The sequence below is a fragment of the Glycine soja genome, chromosome 18 (genome assembly GCF_004193775.1).
Source record: "Glycine soja cultivar W05 chromosome 18, ASM419377v2, whole genome shotgun sequence".
Classification (NCBI taxonomy): Eukaryota; Viridiplantae; Streptophyta; class Magnoliopsida; order Fabales; family Fabaceae; genus Glycine; species Glycine soja.
The window spans coordinates 8,586,908-8,607,133 of record NC_041019.1 but is presented as its reverse complement, the minus strand read 5'-3'; the positions used below and the strand labels follow the sequence as shown (position 1 = coordinate 8,607,133).

At 34.9% G+C, this 20,226-nt stretch overlaps 1 protein-coding gene and 2 pseudogenes across 1 annotated transcript; 1 reads left to right on the top strand and 2 right to left on the bottom strand.

Annotated features, from left to right (window-relative positions):
- Nucleotides 1-2,192: 2,192 nt before the first annotated feature.
- Nucleotides 2,193-4,484, top strand: LOC114396867 (mitochondrial import inner membrane translocase subunit TIM22-3-like). The gene is made up of 5 exons (XM_028359048.1): nucleotides 2,193-2,358; nucleotides 3,101-3,165; nucleotides 3,284-3,356; nucleotides 3,656-3,709; nucleotides 4,162-4,484. The coding sequence occupies exons 1-5, from the start codon at nucleotides 2,193-2,195 to the stop codon at nucleotides 4,347-4,349; spliced, it is 546 nt and encodes a 181-aa protein (XP_028214849.1). The 3' UTR covers nucleotides 4,350-4,484.
- A 4,974-nt stretch (nucleotides 4,485-9,458) lies between these two features.
- Nucleotides 9,459-11,136, bottom strand: LOC114396866 (annotated as a pseudogene).
- A 5,712-nt stretch (nucleotides 11,137-16,848) lies between these two features.
- LOC114395993 lies at nucleotides 16,849-19,326 on the bottom strand (annotated as a pseudogene).
- Nucleotides 19,327-20,226: the final 900 nt, after the last annotated feature.

Sequence of the window (20,226 nt, the reverse complement as noted above, 5' to 3'; positions counted from 1 at the left end):
AAGCAGTGCAAATACAAGTGGCTACATTGGCCCGTACATGGAATGCAAAGAACTACTAGCCTACCCCTAAGGCTCGAAAGAAAGCATTACCCAACAAATGACTGCGCCTTACATCTTAATCTGCATAAGAATAAATACGCAAAGGAAGATGCAAGACTAACTATCAAACACAACATACTCACCCCCTCATCTACGTAATTATGTCATTATCGGCGAGAGACACCCACTGTCAAGAATCGCACCATGCATATATCATACCTGTACGTCCCTTAAAATTTAACAATGCAAGGACTTAATTATATTATGTTGGTTGACCATTCCTCAGGTCCGGGCCCAACATATTAGTAAGCCTAAACCAAACTTCGAAGAGTGTTGCTAGGTGCACCCAGTATTTTTGCTGGTGCACCCAACACTTGAAGTGAAAAGCCCGTAATACCTCTGACTTATTTTTTTTAAAAAAAAACGTGAGACTCTCTCTCCCGCCCGTGTTTCGGCTTCTACTTCCTCAGCCCGATTTATTCTTCTTCTTCTTCTTCTTCCTTACCTTTTTTGTCTTCTTCTTGCTCGCCTCACCGGCGTTTCCATTTGTCACCATTGTTGCCGTTAAAAGGAGGTTACTAGGAAGAGGTTTTTCTTCTTCTTCAACCACCATTGTTGCCGTGAAGGGGAGCTTGCCGTGAGGTGCATTGAGGAGGTTTTCGTGAAGAGCAACGCCACCGTCCACCATCGAGGGAGTTTCGTCACCGTCCACCATCGAGGTAAGCACCGTAACCATGTCTTTTAGTTCATTGTTGCCAGAGTTAGGTTGATCAAGTTGATCCGTAAGTTTGATTAAGGATGTAGTTGATCTGCAACAAGCTTACAGATCATCTTGATCCGTAAGAAGGAATTTTAATTTTAAAAAATGCCAAATAGGTTATAAATAATGAAAGTTATTTTTATTAAGATTTAGGGTTAGTTGTGAGGCTTTTAGGCTGAAATAGAATACAATTGAGTGATGAAAAAAGTTTGAAATCATGTGTTCATTATTTGATGAAGTTTCTCTCAACTTATTTGAGATAATGAATATTTATTAAGATATTTCTGTTGACATAAGCAAGAAGTACTGAAAATGTTAAATTTGTGTTGTTCTACTATTTCTATTTTATGGAGTTGTAGTTAGTGTTTTTTATCCTTTGATGTTTTCTTCCCATATTTCTTTTTCATGGTGGTGTTGTTAGTGTGTTCTGTCTTTGATGTTCATTGTAGCTAAAAGGGTTTGTTTCCCTAACAATCGCATTCAGCTACTACAATTTATCATAGCCTGAAACTAATAGCTTCAATACCAATAGGAACACAATGAAAACGAGTAGTTTATGGAGCCAAAATAATCATTGATTATTACCTCAAGAAAATCATACAGTTGATACATTTTGGTTGGTTTCACCCTCAAACCAATCACACCTAAAACATTGTTGAAAATAGTAGGCTTTTTTGGTTTGTACTGTATAATGCATGAGTAGATAACATGTAATTGGATGTGTGCTTTCACGCTCATAGTTGGTTATGTTTTGTGGTCAAACGTTTATGCAGTAATTCATTTAAAGAGCATGTAATCATGATTTGAAATGAATATTGAGCTTCAATGGAACAAAATTAATCATTTAAAGCAAGAGTGAACAAGAGTGGACAGTAGTAGTTGATGGTAATGCACCAGGACTAGCTCATGCACTTGCACTTTCCCTTTCATTTAACACTATGATTCAATTCGATTGATATAAGCCAGTGATTCATATAAGCCAACGATTTTCACTTTGTGGATGCCTCTTAGCAGATTTGCATCGTCGTTTAGGATCTGCAAATCATGGTTAGGACTAAAATGGTGATATCTTGTGTATCTGCTTGGTTTACTCTATATACTTTGTGAGATTTTTTTTTAAAAGAAAAAAAGGAAGAAAAAATATCCCATTTCGTTGGTTTCTATACAGAACTTTGTTTTCATACTTCAAAGAATTTGATTATCGTTAATAACAATGAGGATTGCATAACTGACATAGTCAGAGAAGGACCTTGTGTTCCTAAATATTTACTTAGCTAATTAATAATTGTGAATAGCAGTGTTGATTAGTTTATTGTTGAAAGAGGTAATGTTGTTAGTGTGGAATAAATTCAAGTCAAGAGCAGGGTAACCACATCGTCCAAACTCAAAAAAGATGGCATCGGATGTAACAGTTAATTCGGTTAGTGATGTGAACAATGCTCCCAATCCTACAAAATCTGTAGGTCCTTCCTCTACTCCGTCCCTCACGGCTTCCCTTCTTCTCCCTGCCACCACTAGCACTGCTTGTGGCGCCCTCACTGGCTCCCTTTTCGGCTATGGTCCTCTCTCTGACTTGGACTTGCATGTGCTTTATGTTTACTTTTTGTGATGTTACCATTTCTTTTTTCTGTTTTTCTTCGTCATTCTCTTGTTTCTGGTATTTTAACTTTCTTAGAAGCAGTTCCTTAGGTACTTTTAATGTTGTTTTTCAATCATAATTGGAGTTTCACTTGTAATTCACATAATAAAGATTTGTATTAAAGGTTTAGAAAGTAAAACTCCAATTCTGACAGGAGAATAACTCTAAAGACACTTAATTAACTGCAACTAAATCTAAGTTTTATTCTTAATCAAATAGGCTACACGGAATTTGCAATTTGAAATTGTTTTTTCTTTCTTGAATTTATAGCATCCTCTGAGAAATTTGTAATTTGGGAGTATATGTCGTTTTGTTTATATCCTGTACACAACTTAAAGAGGAATCTATTGGTAGATAATTTCACCTTCAAATCTTTTCTGTTATTAGTTATTTATTACCTTTGAGTGAAGAAGGAGAGGAGTGAGTGTGTAACATTACTTAAAATTTTGAATCTATATAATATTTTCCTAACAAGTAACTAGAGAAATGGATTTTGAACTAAATTTTCTGCTTTATTCAATCATAGGTTATATTTGTGTATCTATGCTATCTTTGAAATGCTGGCAGAGGATTATGATCAAGAAATTCAAATTCTTAGAGTTTGATAGTTGGTCGATATTTCTGTTCGTGCTCAAGGATGCTTTCAATGGGTCTGTTTTCAGGTGCTGGATTGATTAAGAAGAAAGACTTTAAAGGATCCTTTATACAAGCAGGATCTAATGCTAAGGTATACCAGAGATCAATGTTGTTTATTTTCTGCCCGGCGTTTTACTTTGCAAACTTAATACCTATTTGAACATGTCCATTCATTAATAATCTTCATTTTTTGTCTTCTTTTTCATTAGACATTTGCAATTTTATCCGGAGTTGATAGTTTGGTTGTCTGCATATTGGGAAGACTTCGAGGAAAGGATGATGGTATAAAATATTTAATTTCAATGATGTGTTTGACAAAACTTAACATATAAGTTAATTGGAAGCTAAAAAGTTAGTTGGAAACTATTAATGAAAAGAAAGAAGGAATTATGATAAGGTAGTGTTCAGATGCTACATGAAAAGTGTTACAAAAACACTCATAAAAATATGTTCCTTTGGCAAAGAGGTTTAATTTGGCAAACAAACTTCTAATTCAGCCAAATATGTTAGAAGCCAACTTAAAAAAGCCTCGCCAATATAATATTCTCTCACTGATAATGTGATTCCTTTCACATCTGCAGCCATTAATGCTGGGGTAGCTGGATGCTGCGCTGGTCTTGCTACAAGTTTTCCTGGTATATCCCTTCTTTTAATAATTGATGAACTATCATCCTTTACTTTTGAAATTTTTAGTAACTTGTTGGTCTCTGCACCAATTGGAATTAAGGATAAAGGTCACAGTAATCCTACCTATTTTGACCAAACCTTTTTTCTCAAAGGTATGAATTTTAATTTGTCTTTCATTGTTGAAATCTATGAATAAACATGATCCTTCATGCCAAACACTTGAGACAATTTTGTCTCCAATTGGTGGCTGGGGAAAGGTTGAGGTTTATTACTATGTTGAATGGTCTAACAAAACAAAACAAAAAGCTGCTTTAGTGACTCAGGCATTTCAATCAATTCTTTTGTATAAGTCTATCTCTATATGTATGTAATTTATTCACCAAAAAGAAAAATATGTATTTAATTTTCTTCTCTTGTACGTTTTTATTGTTATTATGACTCATCCTTTAGGATTCTCCAGGTACACCCCAATCACTTCTACAGAGCTGCATTGCTTATGGGGCACTTTCTTTTATCATTGAAGGGTTAACCAAGCAACGATCTGCACTTGCATATCCCATGTCCAAGAAAACAAGTGTACGCAACCAGGGTATAATTCCTACATCTCATTCAGAAGGGTATATTGCTTTTTATGCATCATTAATATAAGGTTAAGGTGTATAGCATATGCACCTTTCTTTTGCCTTCTTTGTAGCTTTCTTGTAGTCTTTATGGAAACTTTTAGAAATAATATAAGGGTGAGACACATTGTAACATGGAATGTGCTAAATCATAGCATGTTGATTACACAATGTTCTTTATCTGATTTTTTGTATCGGCAAATGTTAGTTTTGTTAAAAATTGTCAGTGTGGAGATTCAAACTTATGACCTCTCTCCCCTCCTTTCTCCCTTTACCCTTAAGTCCTTCTTTCCTAACCACTAGGCCAATCTTATATTTATATGGCATCTTCAGCTTGCCTCATTTGCATGTCAACCAAAAGGCAGCAGTATATGGTGCAGCAGATCTTTATAGCAACATATTCTTAATATTATTATTAATGATTTGAGCCTGTTTATTGCACCTCAAAACACATTATCTGTTTTATTATTATTTCTGATTTATTCAACTAAAATATACCATTGCTAGTATACAGCTAATAAACTTCAATGACTATCTTTTACAGTGTCAGCAAGAAATCGAAAAAACATTTTTTTTAATCAGCAAAAGTTGTATATATGTAATAAAGAAGGGTACCAGAGGTAAATACAAAAAGTTCATAGAACTTCCCCATCAGCTCATGACAGCGGTTACAATATATTTAGGCGATGATTGCATAAATAAAAAATAGCCGTTCAAAGCTCCACAACATACCAGAGTATTGTAATTCACTCATTTCCTCTCCTAGTATAGTATCCCACCACTAACCAGCTATAACATGTCTTTGCTGGATAAAATTATGCAAAACAAAGTCATGTGGAAGTTACCCCACTACCAAAAGCCATATACCATGCAGAGAAGTTTTCTTAATAATAACACAGCGCAAGTTCTTCGCATGTATGTGGCAAAATAGATTAATGAACTCACCTCCATAATTAGCATTTCCACCTGACAGATTCCACAATGCTACACATACCCTTTCCTGCACATTTTTGATCGAATTTCCTGCACTCAGCTACTTGCCACATACATAATGTCCTGCCAAACCATCCATGTACGCAAACTGCTGGATTAGATGACCATTGAACCAATGAAAAATTAAAACCAGAATCCAGATTATGTAACCATGACCAGATAAGGAATTTAACTTCCTCTATCAATTTCTTTCTGTCCACTAACTGTTGTCTAAAAACAACTGTGTTCCTCAATTTCTACACACAAAAGACCACTGCTCCCCATGTTGCTTGCCAAAATTCTGACTCAATTCTAGAACCTCCTAAACCTGCAAATTACCTGAAATGAACTTCCAAACTACTTGGCTGTGCAAGAGAAAGAGATTTCCATGAGATGCATTCCAACCAAACATCTTGAATGACATTAGAAGAGATGAAAAGATGTTGAGCAGATTCTTGATGACCCAAACAGAGAGGACACATTTGATCACAATACCTATCAATGGCATTTCACTTTACCAAGTTATCAAGAGTTGGCATTCTATCTCTGAAAATTCTCCACATAAGAATTTTAGCTTTAGGTGGAATTTTAATTTTCCATATCTACTCAAAAAGTTGTCAAGTTTCTCCCGCCCCTCCAAGTTGTTGAATAAAGTGATAGGCCGATGAAGTTGAAAACTGCCCTGAGGGGCATTGCTTCCAAAACTATCTGTCTTCTCCTGAAATTTGTAGTTGGACCCCTTCCAGTAATTGATGAAGCTGTTGTATAAGTTTAGTCTCCCATACAAAAGGGTCCCTCCTCCACTTTACCTCCCACCGCCAAGAACCATCCCTCCATGAACCCGTCTTAACAATCACTTCCTCCTATTGGTCGGAGATAGTAAAAAGTCCAGGGAATATATTAGCTAAACTTTGTCTATCCATCCAATCATTCAACCAAAACCTTGTTTTAAACACATCAACAAACCCATTCAACCATTTCACCTCATTTTTTCCTCCACAAACCCTCTTTAATCCCTCCACCACCATGACTCATGAGTTTGTTCTCACTCATTTAGAATGCCCCTCCAACCACCATACTTCAAAATTAACACTTCTTTCAAAAACTCCCTCCCCTCACCATGGAATAAATTTCATCTCCATTTCTCAACAAAGCCTCGTTAAATGACCTTATATCATTTACTCCTAGCCCACTCTCACTCTAATCCTTGCAAATATCCCCCCACTTAACCCATGCTATTTTTTTATTCTCATTTCCCCCTCCCCATTAAAGCCTCCTTTGAATCCCCACTAGAATCTTCCTCACTACATTTTGAATCCTAAAGAAAGAAAAGAGGTAAGAGGATAACACAGAATTTACCAAACATGATCTACCCGCAAGAAACATAAACTTGTGCTTCCAAAGTGTCAACTTCTTGGAAAACTTGTCAAAGATGGGTTGCCATAAGTTCAACTTCCTTGGATTAGCCTCAATTGGTATCCCAAGATATACAAATGGCCAAGATAAAATTCTACAATTCAATAAATCTGCATATGTTTCCACCACCCTATTTTCCACTCCCATAGCCCAAAGCAACTCTTGTAGAAATTCACCTTCAAACAGGAGACCAAACAATAATGTTTGATTCCTCTTTTTAGGCTTCTCAAAATAGATTTTTTTCTTAATTAGTTTATATGAAAGTTCTATTTTTGGGTCTTTATCCTTTGAAATCATTTTTTTCTAATTTGTCTGCTGTTTGATCATTTATAAGGAAAGTAACCCGTGTATTCGCACGGGTAAGCTGAAAAATACAAATAATAATATAGGTGTGGACTATACAAATATATTATTATACAATATTATTATTTATTAAATTTGAAAGCAAGTAAATGTGAAAAAAATTAATATAAGCTAAAAAATGAATTACCAGCACATATAACTGATTTGAAGATCAAGCAAAAAAAAATAGATATTATATAACAAAATGGAAGTAACAAAGTTATAATGTTCGAAACATTGTTTGTAGCAAAACAAAAGTATTTAATATTATATGTTATAAAAAAAATGTATAAATGATGATTAAGATAAACTGGATAATATAACATCATGAGATTGTATAATATGGATAAAAATACAATAGTATACTAATTTATTAACTTTATAGTTACAATATTATACAATATTGTAATTTCTTAAATTTAAAAGCAAGTGAATGAGCTAAAATGGATATAGCTCATATTTCGTCTAAGAAATCCTCATCAACAACCATTGACGGATCAACAATTTTTGTCACCAGCTCAAATAAAACTTTTCTAAAGCAATAAACATCATAGCCACAAATTTGATGAACCTGTTTGATAGTAAATAAAATTCATGTCATAATAATATATTGAAAGAAATATTTCTAAATATTTCAACATCTATTTCTCTGCATTCATACGCTCCTCAAGATAGAAAAAAGAAAAACACAATTAACATAAGCACATAAAATAAACCACAACATCAATCACCTAGTATAAATGATTCATGAAAGTACTCAAATTTACACACTTGCACTTTTGAGAGACAGGCACAAACCAACCAAAGTTCTATGAGCTTTTTGTGTGAATGAAACAGTAGAACTTCTCAAGCCAACGGAAATCAATACATGTTCAACACCCCACATATATCTTGACCAATTAACTACTTCAGGATGAAGAGCATCTCATGATTCTAGATAATTAGAATGACTTTCAACAGACTTTCTAAAAATTTATTTTGCTAGCACAAAACAATCAGGACAAAGTGATAACAACTAAAGAATGTTCCCATTCAACTCTAGATGCCAAAAAGTTGAGGCTGACACTAAAATCTTAAAGCATGATGTCGTTTACTGAAAGACACTCAACCAAAAAATTATATATAAAAAAATTGAAATTTATACGTCTTATTTTGTCTCCAAAAAATATTCTTCATTATCAAAAGAAATACAAATACATACTCTTATTATTTTATTCTTCGTTACTAAGCTTACCTATCTCTTTTTTTCATAATTAATTATACATTTATACTTATTTTAAATTGTTATAAAGACAAGAGTTTAATTTTTTAAGTATTTTGTATTAGCTTGATCATCATTGAGTAAAACTGTGTCATAAGATCTAATCATTAAATACGAATTTAGCATTGGCGAAAATGGAGTATACGAGAATGGTGCCTCATGCTATAAAATACACAAAAAACATAAGGTGTCACTTAAGTAACATTTTCTATAATCCTATGTGACAAAAATCATCTATTTTGATAAATATTTTCTTGATGAATCCATTATGATAATTTTAATTTTTATTCCATTTTAATAATAAAAAAACCATTAATTATAGTCATCATTGGGCTGTTTAACCACTCAAAGAAGGAATAACTGAAGCCTTTAAATATGCTGGCATGCAATCAAGATCATGTTCTAAATCTTACATATTCCAAGCAATCTTCAAACGACAAATTACCACTTCTAAAGACAATTTTTTTTCTGAAGTTCAACAGGCAGCAGATTATAGCTACCCAAATTAATTGCCACGCTTCTGTGCCTCTCGATCTTGCCTTTGACTAATCTAGAAGGAAACTTAGCCAGCTGTAACAGTAGTTCAATCATTTATTACTAACTAGTTGTTATTGCTACAAGGGGGGACACACTTTAATTATAAATCTCCTAATGGATGATATTTTCCTTAGATTAGTTGTTATTGCTGCAAGGGGGGACACACTTTTCCTTTATTTATTTTTTCCAATTTTGTAAGAAAGAACAATGCATTAATCCAAGATAGAGATGGTATTTTTTTTTTTAAACCACGTATGCGTATCTTTCATTTGAAACACTATGTGCAATTAAGTTTATTTTTTTTTCAAATATTTAAATAGATATTTTTTTGCCTTCAAACCTAAACTCATACACCCATATATTTTTTTATACACCCACGTAAATCCAATAAAAACATAAAATACTTTAATGTTTTTAGACTTGCACATTTTCAGATGTTAGCTGTTGAGTCACACTCATCATTTTTCAACATATTCAACATATATGCCTTATTCACAATTAAATAATTCTTAAAAAAAAACGAAATGTTTTATTTTACCCTTTAAGGTAAATATTACAATTATAAGTCTCTCTCATCCTTTAATGTTTACTCTCAAGAGTTAAACATTCTCAATGGTATATCTTAGACTTAACAAAATCCACCAAAATTACATACTCTTCAGTGGACTTTCTATCCATTTCATTCCTCAACAACTGAGGAAAAAACAGCCAATTCGCCCAGATAGCCAAGAATGCCACCACGAGTGGCCCTAACACGGCACGGTGCAGCCGCCATCCACGACGGAGAACCACCTTCTTAACAGCCACCTCCACCACCATGCACACACTGTGAAGCACAAAAAAACATGTAACTTCCCACGTGGGAGGTACACGTGTAACATGATAATAGATTAACTCATGCACAAGCCCAGACACAAGGAACGTGGCCAACATGCCAGCTGACGTGGCACATGAGGGACCCACTAAACCCGTAATCGTACAGCTTACGTGGTTGTATACTGTAGAGTGTAGAAGACGAGAAACCATAAGTAGACATGGCAATGGGACGGGGCGAGTACGGGTATTGTCTCCACAATCCCTTATCCCGACTCCCCAACATATCCCCATACCCGTACCCGATACCCGACGGGTTAAAGTTTATTATCCCATCCCCGTATCCATCGGGTACCCGTCGGGTATCGGGTATCCCTGATTCCGTCCCATACCCAATTCAAATTAGAAAAATAATTTTTTGTAAAAAAATATTAAAAATTTGATTTTAGAAAAAATAAATTGATTGTTAAATATTTATTTTTAACCACTTATATATCTATAAATTTATCATAGCACGTGTGTCTTAAAAAATCGTTAAAAAAATAATATTAAATTATGTAAAAATTCAAAAATAAAATTAACTAGTAATAAAAATTCTATGTCTTTTGATTAAATTATGCAAAAGTTTTAAAGATTTCAAGTGGCGAGGCGGGTTCGGTTTCGGGGTCGAGACGGATCTAGTAATCACATACCCGTACCCGTATCCAACTTTTGATTATCGGAAAAAACCTGAACCCATAGCCGATCAACTCGGGTATTACCCGTCAAAGTCAGGAAGGATTCGGGCGGGTACCCATAGGTATGGGTTTTCTCGCCATGTCTAACCATAAGGTTGCATCTATGACCCCAAAAATCTTGAAGTGAGGACGAAAGGTAGGGTTCGTTGAAGTGTGGTTCTATCTCTAAGCCAAAAAGGGTTTGAACCGAGGTTGCAATAAGAGCAAAACAAACTCTAAGCCAAGGTACAAGTGAAGACAATAAAGGACTAATATGAAATGAGGGTGGAAGTATTCATTGTACTCATAAACACGTGCGATCATTGCAAAAATAAGCAATTTTAAGGGCAATAGCCATTTTGGCTTTTGGGTGTTGGTGGTGTTATTTTTATTGGTTGGTGGATGTTGTTTTGGGGTGATGGGGAGGGAAGCTATGGAGATGAAATGGACAATGTTTGGGGGTGATAGGGCAAGAGGGCCTTTGTTGAAGGAAAAAAGTAGGAGCTGAGCTTGAAAATGCCAAGTTGAACAAGGAAGAAGGATGATGAAGAGGTAGAGAATAGGGAGAAGGGAGAGAAGTCTCAAGAAGCCCTTTGGTATTCTTGCAGCTATGTAATAACAATAACATAAACCTAAGATGGCTGAAATCCATACTTTGATGAACCTTTCAATTTCACCATACATCTCCTCTCCTTGAATCTATGAGTTGAGTATGTGAAATGTCAACGGAAATTATGAGTATTGTTATAGGGTGAGTCTCGGACATTTTTTTAATCATCATATGCTATAGAAGACTTTAGACAGGAATGATATTATATGTAAATAATTGAAGATGTGTTATAAAATATGCAACACAATACACACAATATATATTATATTCGAAAGTAAGCGTTGACTGATTCAATAATTCTTGTTGTTACTGAATAATACTAATGGCTTATATTTTCCTTTTAATTGTTATATATTGCCACCAGAGAGAGAGAGAGAGGTGGCTCGACTTTCTTCTATGATTGTCTCCTGCAGGGGACGCCGAAGGGGATGCACTTTTTTTTTTTTTTCTTCAATTTTTTTAAGGGAGAAGTGAAGAACAATGCCTTAATTCAACAAAGAAAAGATATTTCCCATTAAAAATAATTTCTTTGAACCCAATATAATTATTATGTACAATAAAAAGAGTTTTCCAAATATTTAACATAACTACTTAATCAAATCTCATTCAAAATCACTAATTAAGGTAGAATTACAATTTCCTATAGTTTATTCATGTTTTCCATTATAGGAAGATCGAGAAGATATCTAAATTATATACATACATACATATATATATATATATATATATATATATATATATATATATATATATATATATCGCTTAAAAAATTAATTTGATGAATCTTGCCCTTTGATGGCTCAAATCCACTCATCCACCATTTCACGGGCTACAAAAGAAAGAATTTGAGGGAATCTTGAATTTTCCGTTGTCAAAAATTGTCTGCCTTTGTAGATGATGGCTGGCTGGCCTTAGGGAGACAAGCGTAACCATAAATTGTTAGCCATTGATTTCCTAAAATATTCCTTGGCACAAAATGACAAATTCTGTTAGCAAGGAATTAGTATAAATAAAGCAATTGTAAGGCACACATGATATGAAAAAAGCTAAGTTTCCTTTCTTTCTTGCCTTGTCTGGAGGTGCTGGCCTCGAATCCAGTTTCCTTTCAAGTTTTCTCTTTTAATTTTGGTGCTATCGTTCCATCCGGTCCACACCATGGGTACCTTCGATAAGCTTGATGAAGTTTTACTCAGACTCACCAATCATCAACTATCCCTCGGCGAATCCATGCACTCACTCACTCAAAAAATTGATGAACTCCTTAATCGTGTCACTCCCATCCTCTCGTCATCTTCTTCTCCAACACCTCCACCATCACCATCGGTACCTGCAAACAATCACCGAATGAAGTTCGATGTGCCTCGTTTTGATGGCACCGAACCACTTGGTTGGATTTTCTAAATCAACCAATTCTTCGAATACCATGGCACACCAAAGAATGAAAGACTTACCATAGCTTCGTTCTACATGGAAGGCAGGACGCTCGCGTGGTTCCAATTCATTCTATATGAGCCTTTCTGTCCATTGCCCTCTTTTCTTTGAAGAACTGCGCCACCAATTGGAGGATCATCCTGAGTATCGACATCTTCGACAAGCAATCACGGTGGACCCCGATAAGCACTCTGGATTCACTCTTGTTCATAACTTGATCCTCTGGAAGGGACGAATTTGGCTACCAAAGGACCTGCCCTTGATTCCCACATTACTGGTGGGGTAGCATACAACACCCACAGGAGGCCACATGGGGATTGCGAAAATGATAGCTCGCTTGACGGAAAACTTTGAATCGTCAGGACTTTGAGAAGATGTCACGAAGTTTGTCTCGCAATGTATTGATTGTCAGCATGCTAAGTACGAGACAGAAAGAGCAACAGGATTACTATGCCCTTTGCCAGTTCCCCATCAACCTTGGGAAGACTTATCCCTGGACTTCATTACCGGGCTCCCACCATATCACAGCAACACAGTTAATACTAGTAGTGGTTGATCGATTTTCAAAAGGCATTCATCTTGGCATGCTATTAGCGACACACACAGCCCATGTGGTAGCCTCGTTGTTCATGGAAATCATGGGCAAGATTCACGGCCTCCCTCGCAGCCTGGTCTCCGACTGCGACCCCTTGTTCGTTGGCAAATTCTGGCAAGAGTTGTTTCGTCGGAGTGGCACACGGCTAAGGATGAGCTCCGCTTATCACCCACAAAGTGATGGTCAAAAGGAGGTGCTAAACAGGGTCATAGAGCAATGTCTGGGCACATTTGTTCATTGTCAGCCAAGGGAATGGGGCAAGTTTCTTCTCTGGGTGGAGTGGTCTCATAACACTTCATGGAATGCGGCAACAGGCACCACTCCATATGAGATCACATTCAAGCGCAAATCCTTTAATTTTCCTGAATATATCGCGGGTTCTTCTGCTCTGGATGCAGTTGACGAAATGTTGACCAACAAAGAAGAAACATTTTAGGCCATTCGCAAGAAGCTTCTCAAAGCACAAGACCGTATGAAGATAACTGCAGATGCTAAACGAAGAGAGGTGATCGACCAACAAGGAGATTGGGTTATGCTTAAATTAAGGCCCCACCGAAAAGTCTCCGCTAAGGGACCACAAGCAATCATGGGCAAGTTGGCTAAGAGATTCTACGGACCATTTCAAGTTCTGGAATGCCTAGGACCCGTGGCATACCGCTTGAAATTGCCAAAAGAAGTCCGCATACATCCTGTTTTTCACCGCTCCCAGTTGAAAGCATTCAAAGGCTCCCCAGAACATATTCAAGAAGTTCACTTTCCAAAACAATTTGTTCAGCACCAACCAGTCATTACTCATTTAGCTATCCATATTAGATTATCGGCGAGCTTTAGAACAAGGGCCTTGGGAAGTGTTGGTGCAATGGGAAGGGCTATCCCCGGATGACACCTCGTGGGAGAATTGGGATCAATTATGTGAGGATTATCACCTTGAGGACAAGGTAATTTTACAAGGGCGTACGCATGATACAAAAGCTGGGGCAGTTAACAGAGAACACAAAATAGAGGTACAAACACAAAAATCAAGGGTACAGATAGCAAGAAAGTAAAGAGGGCCATCACAAAGCCCTCTTACCTCAGAGACTACACATGAGAGAGAAAAGCGAGAAAGGAAGCTGACCAGGAATGAAGAATTGCTAGATGATGGTTGGTTGGTCTTAGGGAGACAAGCGTAATCATAAATTGTTAGCCAATGATTTCCTAAAATATTCCTTGACACAAAATGAAAAATTCTTTTAGCAAGGAATTAGTATAAATAAAGCAATTGTAAGGCACACATGATATGAAAAAAGCTAAGTTTGCTTTCTTTCTTGCCTTGTTTGGAGGCTGGCCTCGAATCCAGTTTTCTTTCATGTTTTCTCTATCAATATATCTTTAATATAGAATTTTAACTAAGGAAAGTAATTTATCAGAAAATTTAAATTTCTTTAATATAAAATTCATTGTTTGGATGTTTTTTATTTGAAGAATTTAAATTTTTGGAATTTTAAAACATAATTTTAAACCACTAAAAATGTGGAATTTTAACTTCCTTGTAAAACGTGAGAAATTGAAATTCTCTTCTTACATTAGAACTTTCCAAAAAGTTTGTGTATTTCCTTTATAACCTTCATCCTCATTTTCACCTAAAAGTCGAAAATCGCATTCTCGAACTCGTGACTCATTTTCTTTCACCCTCAATTTTTTTTTTTATAGAAACACAAAATTTTCAAAATAAAAGAATTTCAATTGAGGTATTTGAAATTCTTAGAATTTAAAATTCCTCCGAATTTTAAATTCCCTCATCCAAACACACTCATAGTGTTTTCATTTCAGATTTCTTCTTTTATTCCCAAAACCATAAATGCATATGCTACATGTTGTCATCGTTGTATGTCCAATATGTTTGTTATACCTTAAGTGTACCTTACGCAATCATAATAGTGGTTTCAAAAGTATGGATATCAAACCTAAATGACGAGTTGTATTCCCAATTAGTCAAGTTTATTAAATTAACCGTTGAAGTAATTAAAAAGATAATTTAAATATTTTTACGGATTTATAAGTAAAAAAATATACGAATATAAAGAAAGGGTTTATTGATGATAAGAGTGATTAGGGGTTATGACTTACTAGTACTAATTTTCCTTCAACCCTAGTTGTAATAAAATGCTTTCTCCAGTTAATTACTCATTCACAAAATCAACTAAAGTCTATGATCAAGGTTATAAGATGTTTCTTGCCTTAAATCAATACCCCAATGATCATTGGTTCTATCAATTTAAGTCAAAAGAAAATCAATTATAGGAAAGATTAATTAAAGATTGACTAATGTATTGGAGATTACCCAAAGAGTTTGATCATGCAATTTGACATAAAACATTCTCTACCTAAATCTACCAATTACATTATTGGTATTATGCAATTGATTAAGTATTAAACTAATTGGTTTCAAATAAACAGTAAAAACAAGAGAATTAATTAACATAAAATCAATGAGAAATTTCATTAAAAATGAGTAGAATGGTACAAATGAAAAGTTATCTAATAATCTTCGGACTAGGAGGACTAGCTCCTCATGATCAGAACAACACTAGCAATCCTAGATAAAATAAACATAAACATACCAATAAGTAGGAACAATGATCATGATCCATTCTAGCGATGTTGTTTAAGTTCTTCAGCTCTTAAAAGCTTTCAAGGTTGTCTCAAATTCGTAAAAGATAAGAATAAAACTCAAAATAATTAAAAAATGATTTTTACATAGTCTAGAAACCTATATATAGCTTCCTAAAGATATTTGCTCGAAAAGGAGCACTACAATTGTGGTTAGAAGTAACGCTGAAGCCTTGAACCATTATAAATTGACTATGAGCCTCTTGATTTACCATGATCGTGGTCAATTTACCATGGCTATTGTTGGATCTTGATGCTGTTTGGGAGGACTCTTATCACTTTATTGTGATCATGCTGATTACCACGACCGTGATCAATGTACCACGATAGTAATCAAGTTATGTAAAGTTCTTAAATCTTCATAAATTTGTATAATTTCCTACTCTTTCACTCAATTGAGTGGTTATACTTTTGGAATACAAAACTAGTGTCCAATTGTAAATTCTACCAAGAAAATGCATACAAAATAACACAAAAGTTTGTACAAAATATCACTCACAAAGTGATTTATCAATAACTTATAAAAGTCCGATTTTAGAAACATTGTTGTGTTGTTTTAATTATGAGAGTTAAAATATGTTTGTGATCAAAAAGAGTTTTGAAGTTTTCAAACATCAAGGATTAAAAGGAAAAAAAAGAGTGAATAAACAAAGAATTAGGCAAGTTAATTGAATATTTTAGAATTCAATAAAAATTTTAAAATCTTTAAAAGTAAAAAAAAAAACCTTACTTTTTTGTCGTGCTATTTCTTTATTTAGCATTGGTCCTCTATTAATAAACAATTTAATTTAGTACTTTAATTTTCAAAACGGTGCAACTTGACCCCTTAATAAACTTCTTATTCTCACTGTTTGTTTTTAAAATTTTAATAAACAATTTAATTTGTTACTTTGTTTGATTCAATCTCATCCCACTATTAATAGACAATGTCAGGTGAATTTGGACCAAAAAGATCAAATTGAATCGATTTGGATTTAAGCGATCAAATTAAAGATTTTTTTATTAGGAGGACAAAATTAAATAAAATAAATAATGAATGACACAAAAAGATAAAATTAAGCCATGAAAAAATTATCTAACTCCAGATAAGTGATATATAAATTGATTTTAATAACATATATTCAACCATTAATTTTTTTTTTATCTAACTCCAGATAAAATTAAGCCATGAAAAAATTATCTAACTCCAGATAAGTGATATATAAATTGATCAAACCTGAACATAAAAGTTTGGGTACCAAAATTGCTGAAGCACTATGCTAAAAGGATTAAAGTGCTAAGCCAAAATCAAACATGTCTTGTTACAATACGAGTTCACCCCAAGCTTAACATGTACAATCCAAATTTTCACTCCAATTCAAGTTCAGGCTTGGGAACTGTGAAATCCAATTTGGAAACCTTGTTAACGTCCCCCATAGGACAAGCTTCCTAAGTGTAGACATAGGTGACGTAATGTACAAGTCAATTACTTCACTCTCATCAGCTGTATCAATAAGTAGTTTCTCCAAGAGTGGCATCTCATTTATCAAGGAACTCAGAGTCTCTTTGTGTTTTCCCGTAAAATCTATCACTGTCAGTTCCCTTAACTGCTTTAGCTTTCCAACCTCTCTAATGACCACTCCATCATTATCTATAATCACTGGAGGTATCTCTTGTAGGGATGTCATGCCTCCAATATCCTTCCATTGAATTGAAGGTATGTAGCCACTCAGAAGATGACGTAGCTTTTTAAGCTTACTAATCTCCCTGTAAACCGGAAGCTTAAATACTTCAAGTGGCATAAATTCCCCAAATTTTCAGGAACATAACGTAAACCAGAACCTTCAAAATCAAGTACCTTCAATAGCATGTAATTGGTAGGGATTTTGTTTACTAAGTGTTCAGATACTGCTTCATCTTCTCCTGTGCTAATAAAAATTGACCGAATGGGTGAGCTTCCTATACTTCCACTAAAATCATCGGTTGCAATTGTCAGGCGTCGAACAATCTTACTTGATACAGATTGATCACACCCGTCAATATACTGACAAAACCCTGTATCCTTGACTTTTCTAAGGATCATGTCGTGTATTAAGTCATGAACACGACACTTTTTAACTTTGCCATCAATTCTAAATGAGGATACTTGCACCAAACTTCTACGGACCAACCCTGATAAATATTGTTGCCCAACTTCATAGTCCTCCGGATACATTCCGAAATACAATAAACATGATCTGAGATTGATCGGCAAATCATCATAACTTAAACCTAAAATTTTTGTTATTGGTCATGGATTCGAATCCGGAAACAGCCTCTTTGCATATGCAAGGGTAAGGCTGCGTACAACATCCCTCCCCAATAACTTCGCATAGCGAAGAGCCTCTGGGCAATGGGGTACGAAGTTTTTTTTTTATTTAACTCAGAATTCCTCTCCAAGTCTAAATTTTTGTCCCCATTCAGATGCACTTTCATCTTTTTGAGACAAAAGACCACCAATGGCCACTATTGCTAGAGGTAAACCTTTACACTTTCTAACAATTTCTAGAGATATATCTTTAAGTTCTTCTGGACAATCTCCATCGGAACTATACTGAAATGCCTTCTTACAGAACAATTTCAAAGATTCTTCTTCAGTTAAAGGTTTTTCTAGCTTATGCACCTCAACAAATGATGATTTCCTACAATATTCTGCAACCTTCTCATCCCTGGTTGTGATTAATATCCTACTTCCATTTTTATTTTCAATTACAGCAGATTCAATGTGATCCCAAAATTTTCCATTCCATACGTCATCAAACAAGACAACATACCTCTTGTTGCACAAGCGGTTTCTGACTTCTTCTGTCAACGACTCGATGGTAGAAACATCCTTGGGACGGTCCTCCTTTTTTTCTTTGCAAAGCTCATTCAACATATGCCTCAGCAATCATTCAGCAGAGAAGGATTGAGAAACTGTGATCAACGCATGGCACTCGAAATTGTTACGCACCTGGTCATAAACTTGCTTGGCAAGAGTGGTTTTTCCCACCCCAGGAATTCCCACCACAGAGATGACAGTGCGTTTTTCTCTTCCCTTTGTCAACCAATTTTTCAATATACCTCTAGGGCCATCAAGCCCCACAACCTCATCTTCCTCAATAAAGAAAGGATCCCTTCAAAGTTTCTGCCATGTTATATCTTGATTTCCTCTAGAACTGGTTTGTCTTTGCTCTAAAGGAAAATGGCTTTGGAAACCATCTCTTTCAGCACGAACAAGGGATTTAACATCCTGAATCTTGTACGCACTTTGAAGGCGAAGGATTTGAGTTTTGATGAAGTCAACAGCCTCACATAGTAAAGCTGCACATCGAGGATCATCAGGTTGCTTATCCTCACAGGAGATGTTATATTCATCGATGGCATCTTCCATGCGAAAAGCTGCTTCTCTCAGCCGCATCACCCTTTCTTTTATTCTATGACGCCTTCCATCATCTTCTTCAGCTTCAGCCATTTTATCAGCATCATTGATGAAATCTTGAAAGCTTTCAAGTTCATCTGTAATGTCTCTAACTTCTTTTGGGAGATCTCTCAGCATTTTGACAGCTTCCAATATTTTTGAAAGTGCATGCTGACCAGCCAAGGACACTGCAGTTTCTGCCATTGTTAATGTTAATTATTTGTCACCGTATCCATATCATATCACGCTACCCAATTTTTAAATAAGGACGAAAACTAATTATCTTAGAAAAAACTAATTATTCGATTCAAATGATGTTTGTCGGTTTTATTTTCTAAAGACATATATTTATTTTATTTACCTTGTAAACATTATTTTAATTCATAAAGTTATTTTTCCTTATTTATTTAATCACAAAAATCTCATAATTTTTCTAAAAATTTATTTATTTTTAAGTAAAATTCTTTTTAATTTATTTTACGAAAAATTGAATGTTACATTCTCCATTGCATGCCACCCATGACGAGTGATTAATAAGTCTGTCCCATGCATTGATTAATAAGTTTGCCCCATCCTTTTTAATAAGTTTGTCTTACGTTTATAATATTTTTTAAAATTATCCTTGTAATTACACTTCTCTCTGGTCTAATAGTTTGTCAATACATTCTCTTTCTTCATTTAATGATGGATATTTTTAGTCTAAAAATAATTAATCAAAGAAATATTATAGATTGAGTTTTATAAAATAGAATAAATATCATTTTAAAAGTCTTATAAATAAAAATGGAGACAAAATAATTAATTTCAACTAATAGAAAATAGAGTTTGGATCGCCTTAGCCTTGGGTCGACCCTGCCATTGCTGAAAAGAGTAGGGAAAAACTCTTTGAATACCTTTTAACCATGATCCGGAGTAAAAGATGGTGTCCTTCAACACAACTTGAGTGTCAAATAAATGTTGCTCCCCTAAAGACGATCGAGTTTGTTAGGTTCACACAGTGAACCTCCTGGGATTCGAGGTCCAGGAATGCCTCCTTAGAAGAGAGAAAGGGAGAAGAAATTGCTTTTTTTATTCCTTTCTTGCATGGAGACGATGATATTTATAACATGCCATAACAAAAACAATCCCAGCACTATGATTCT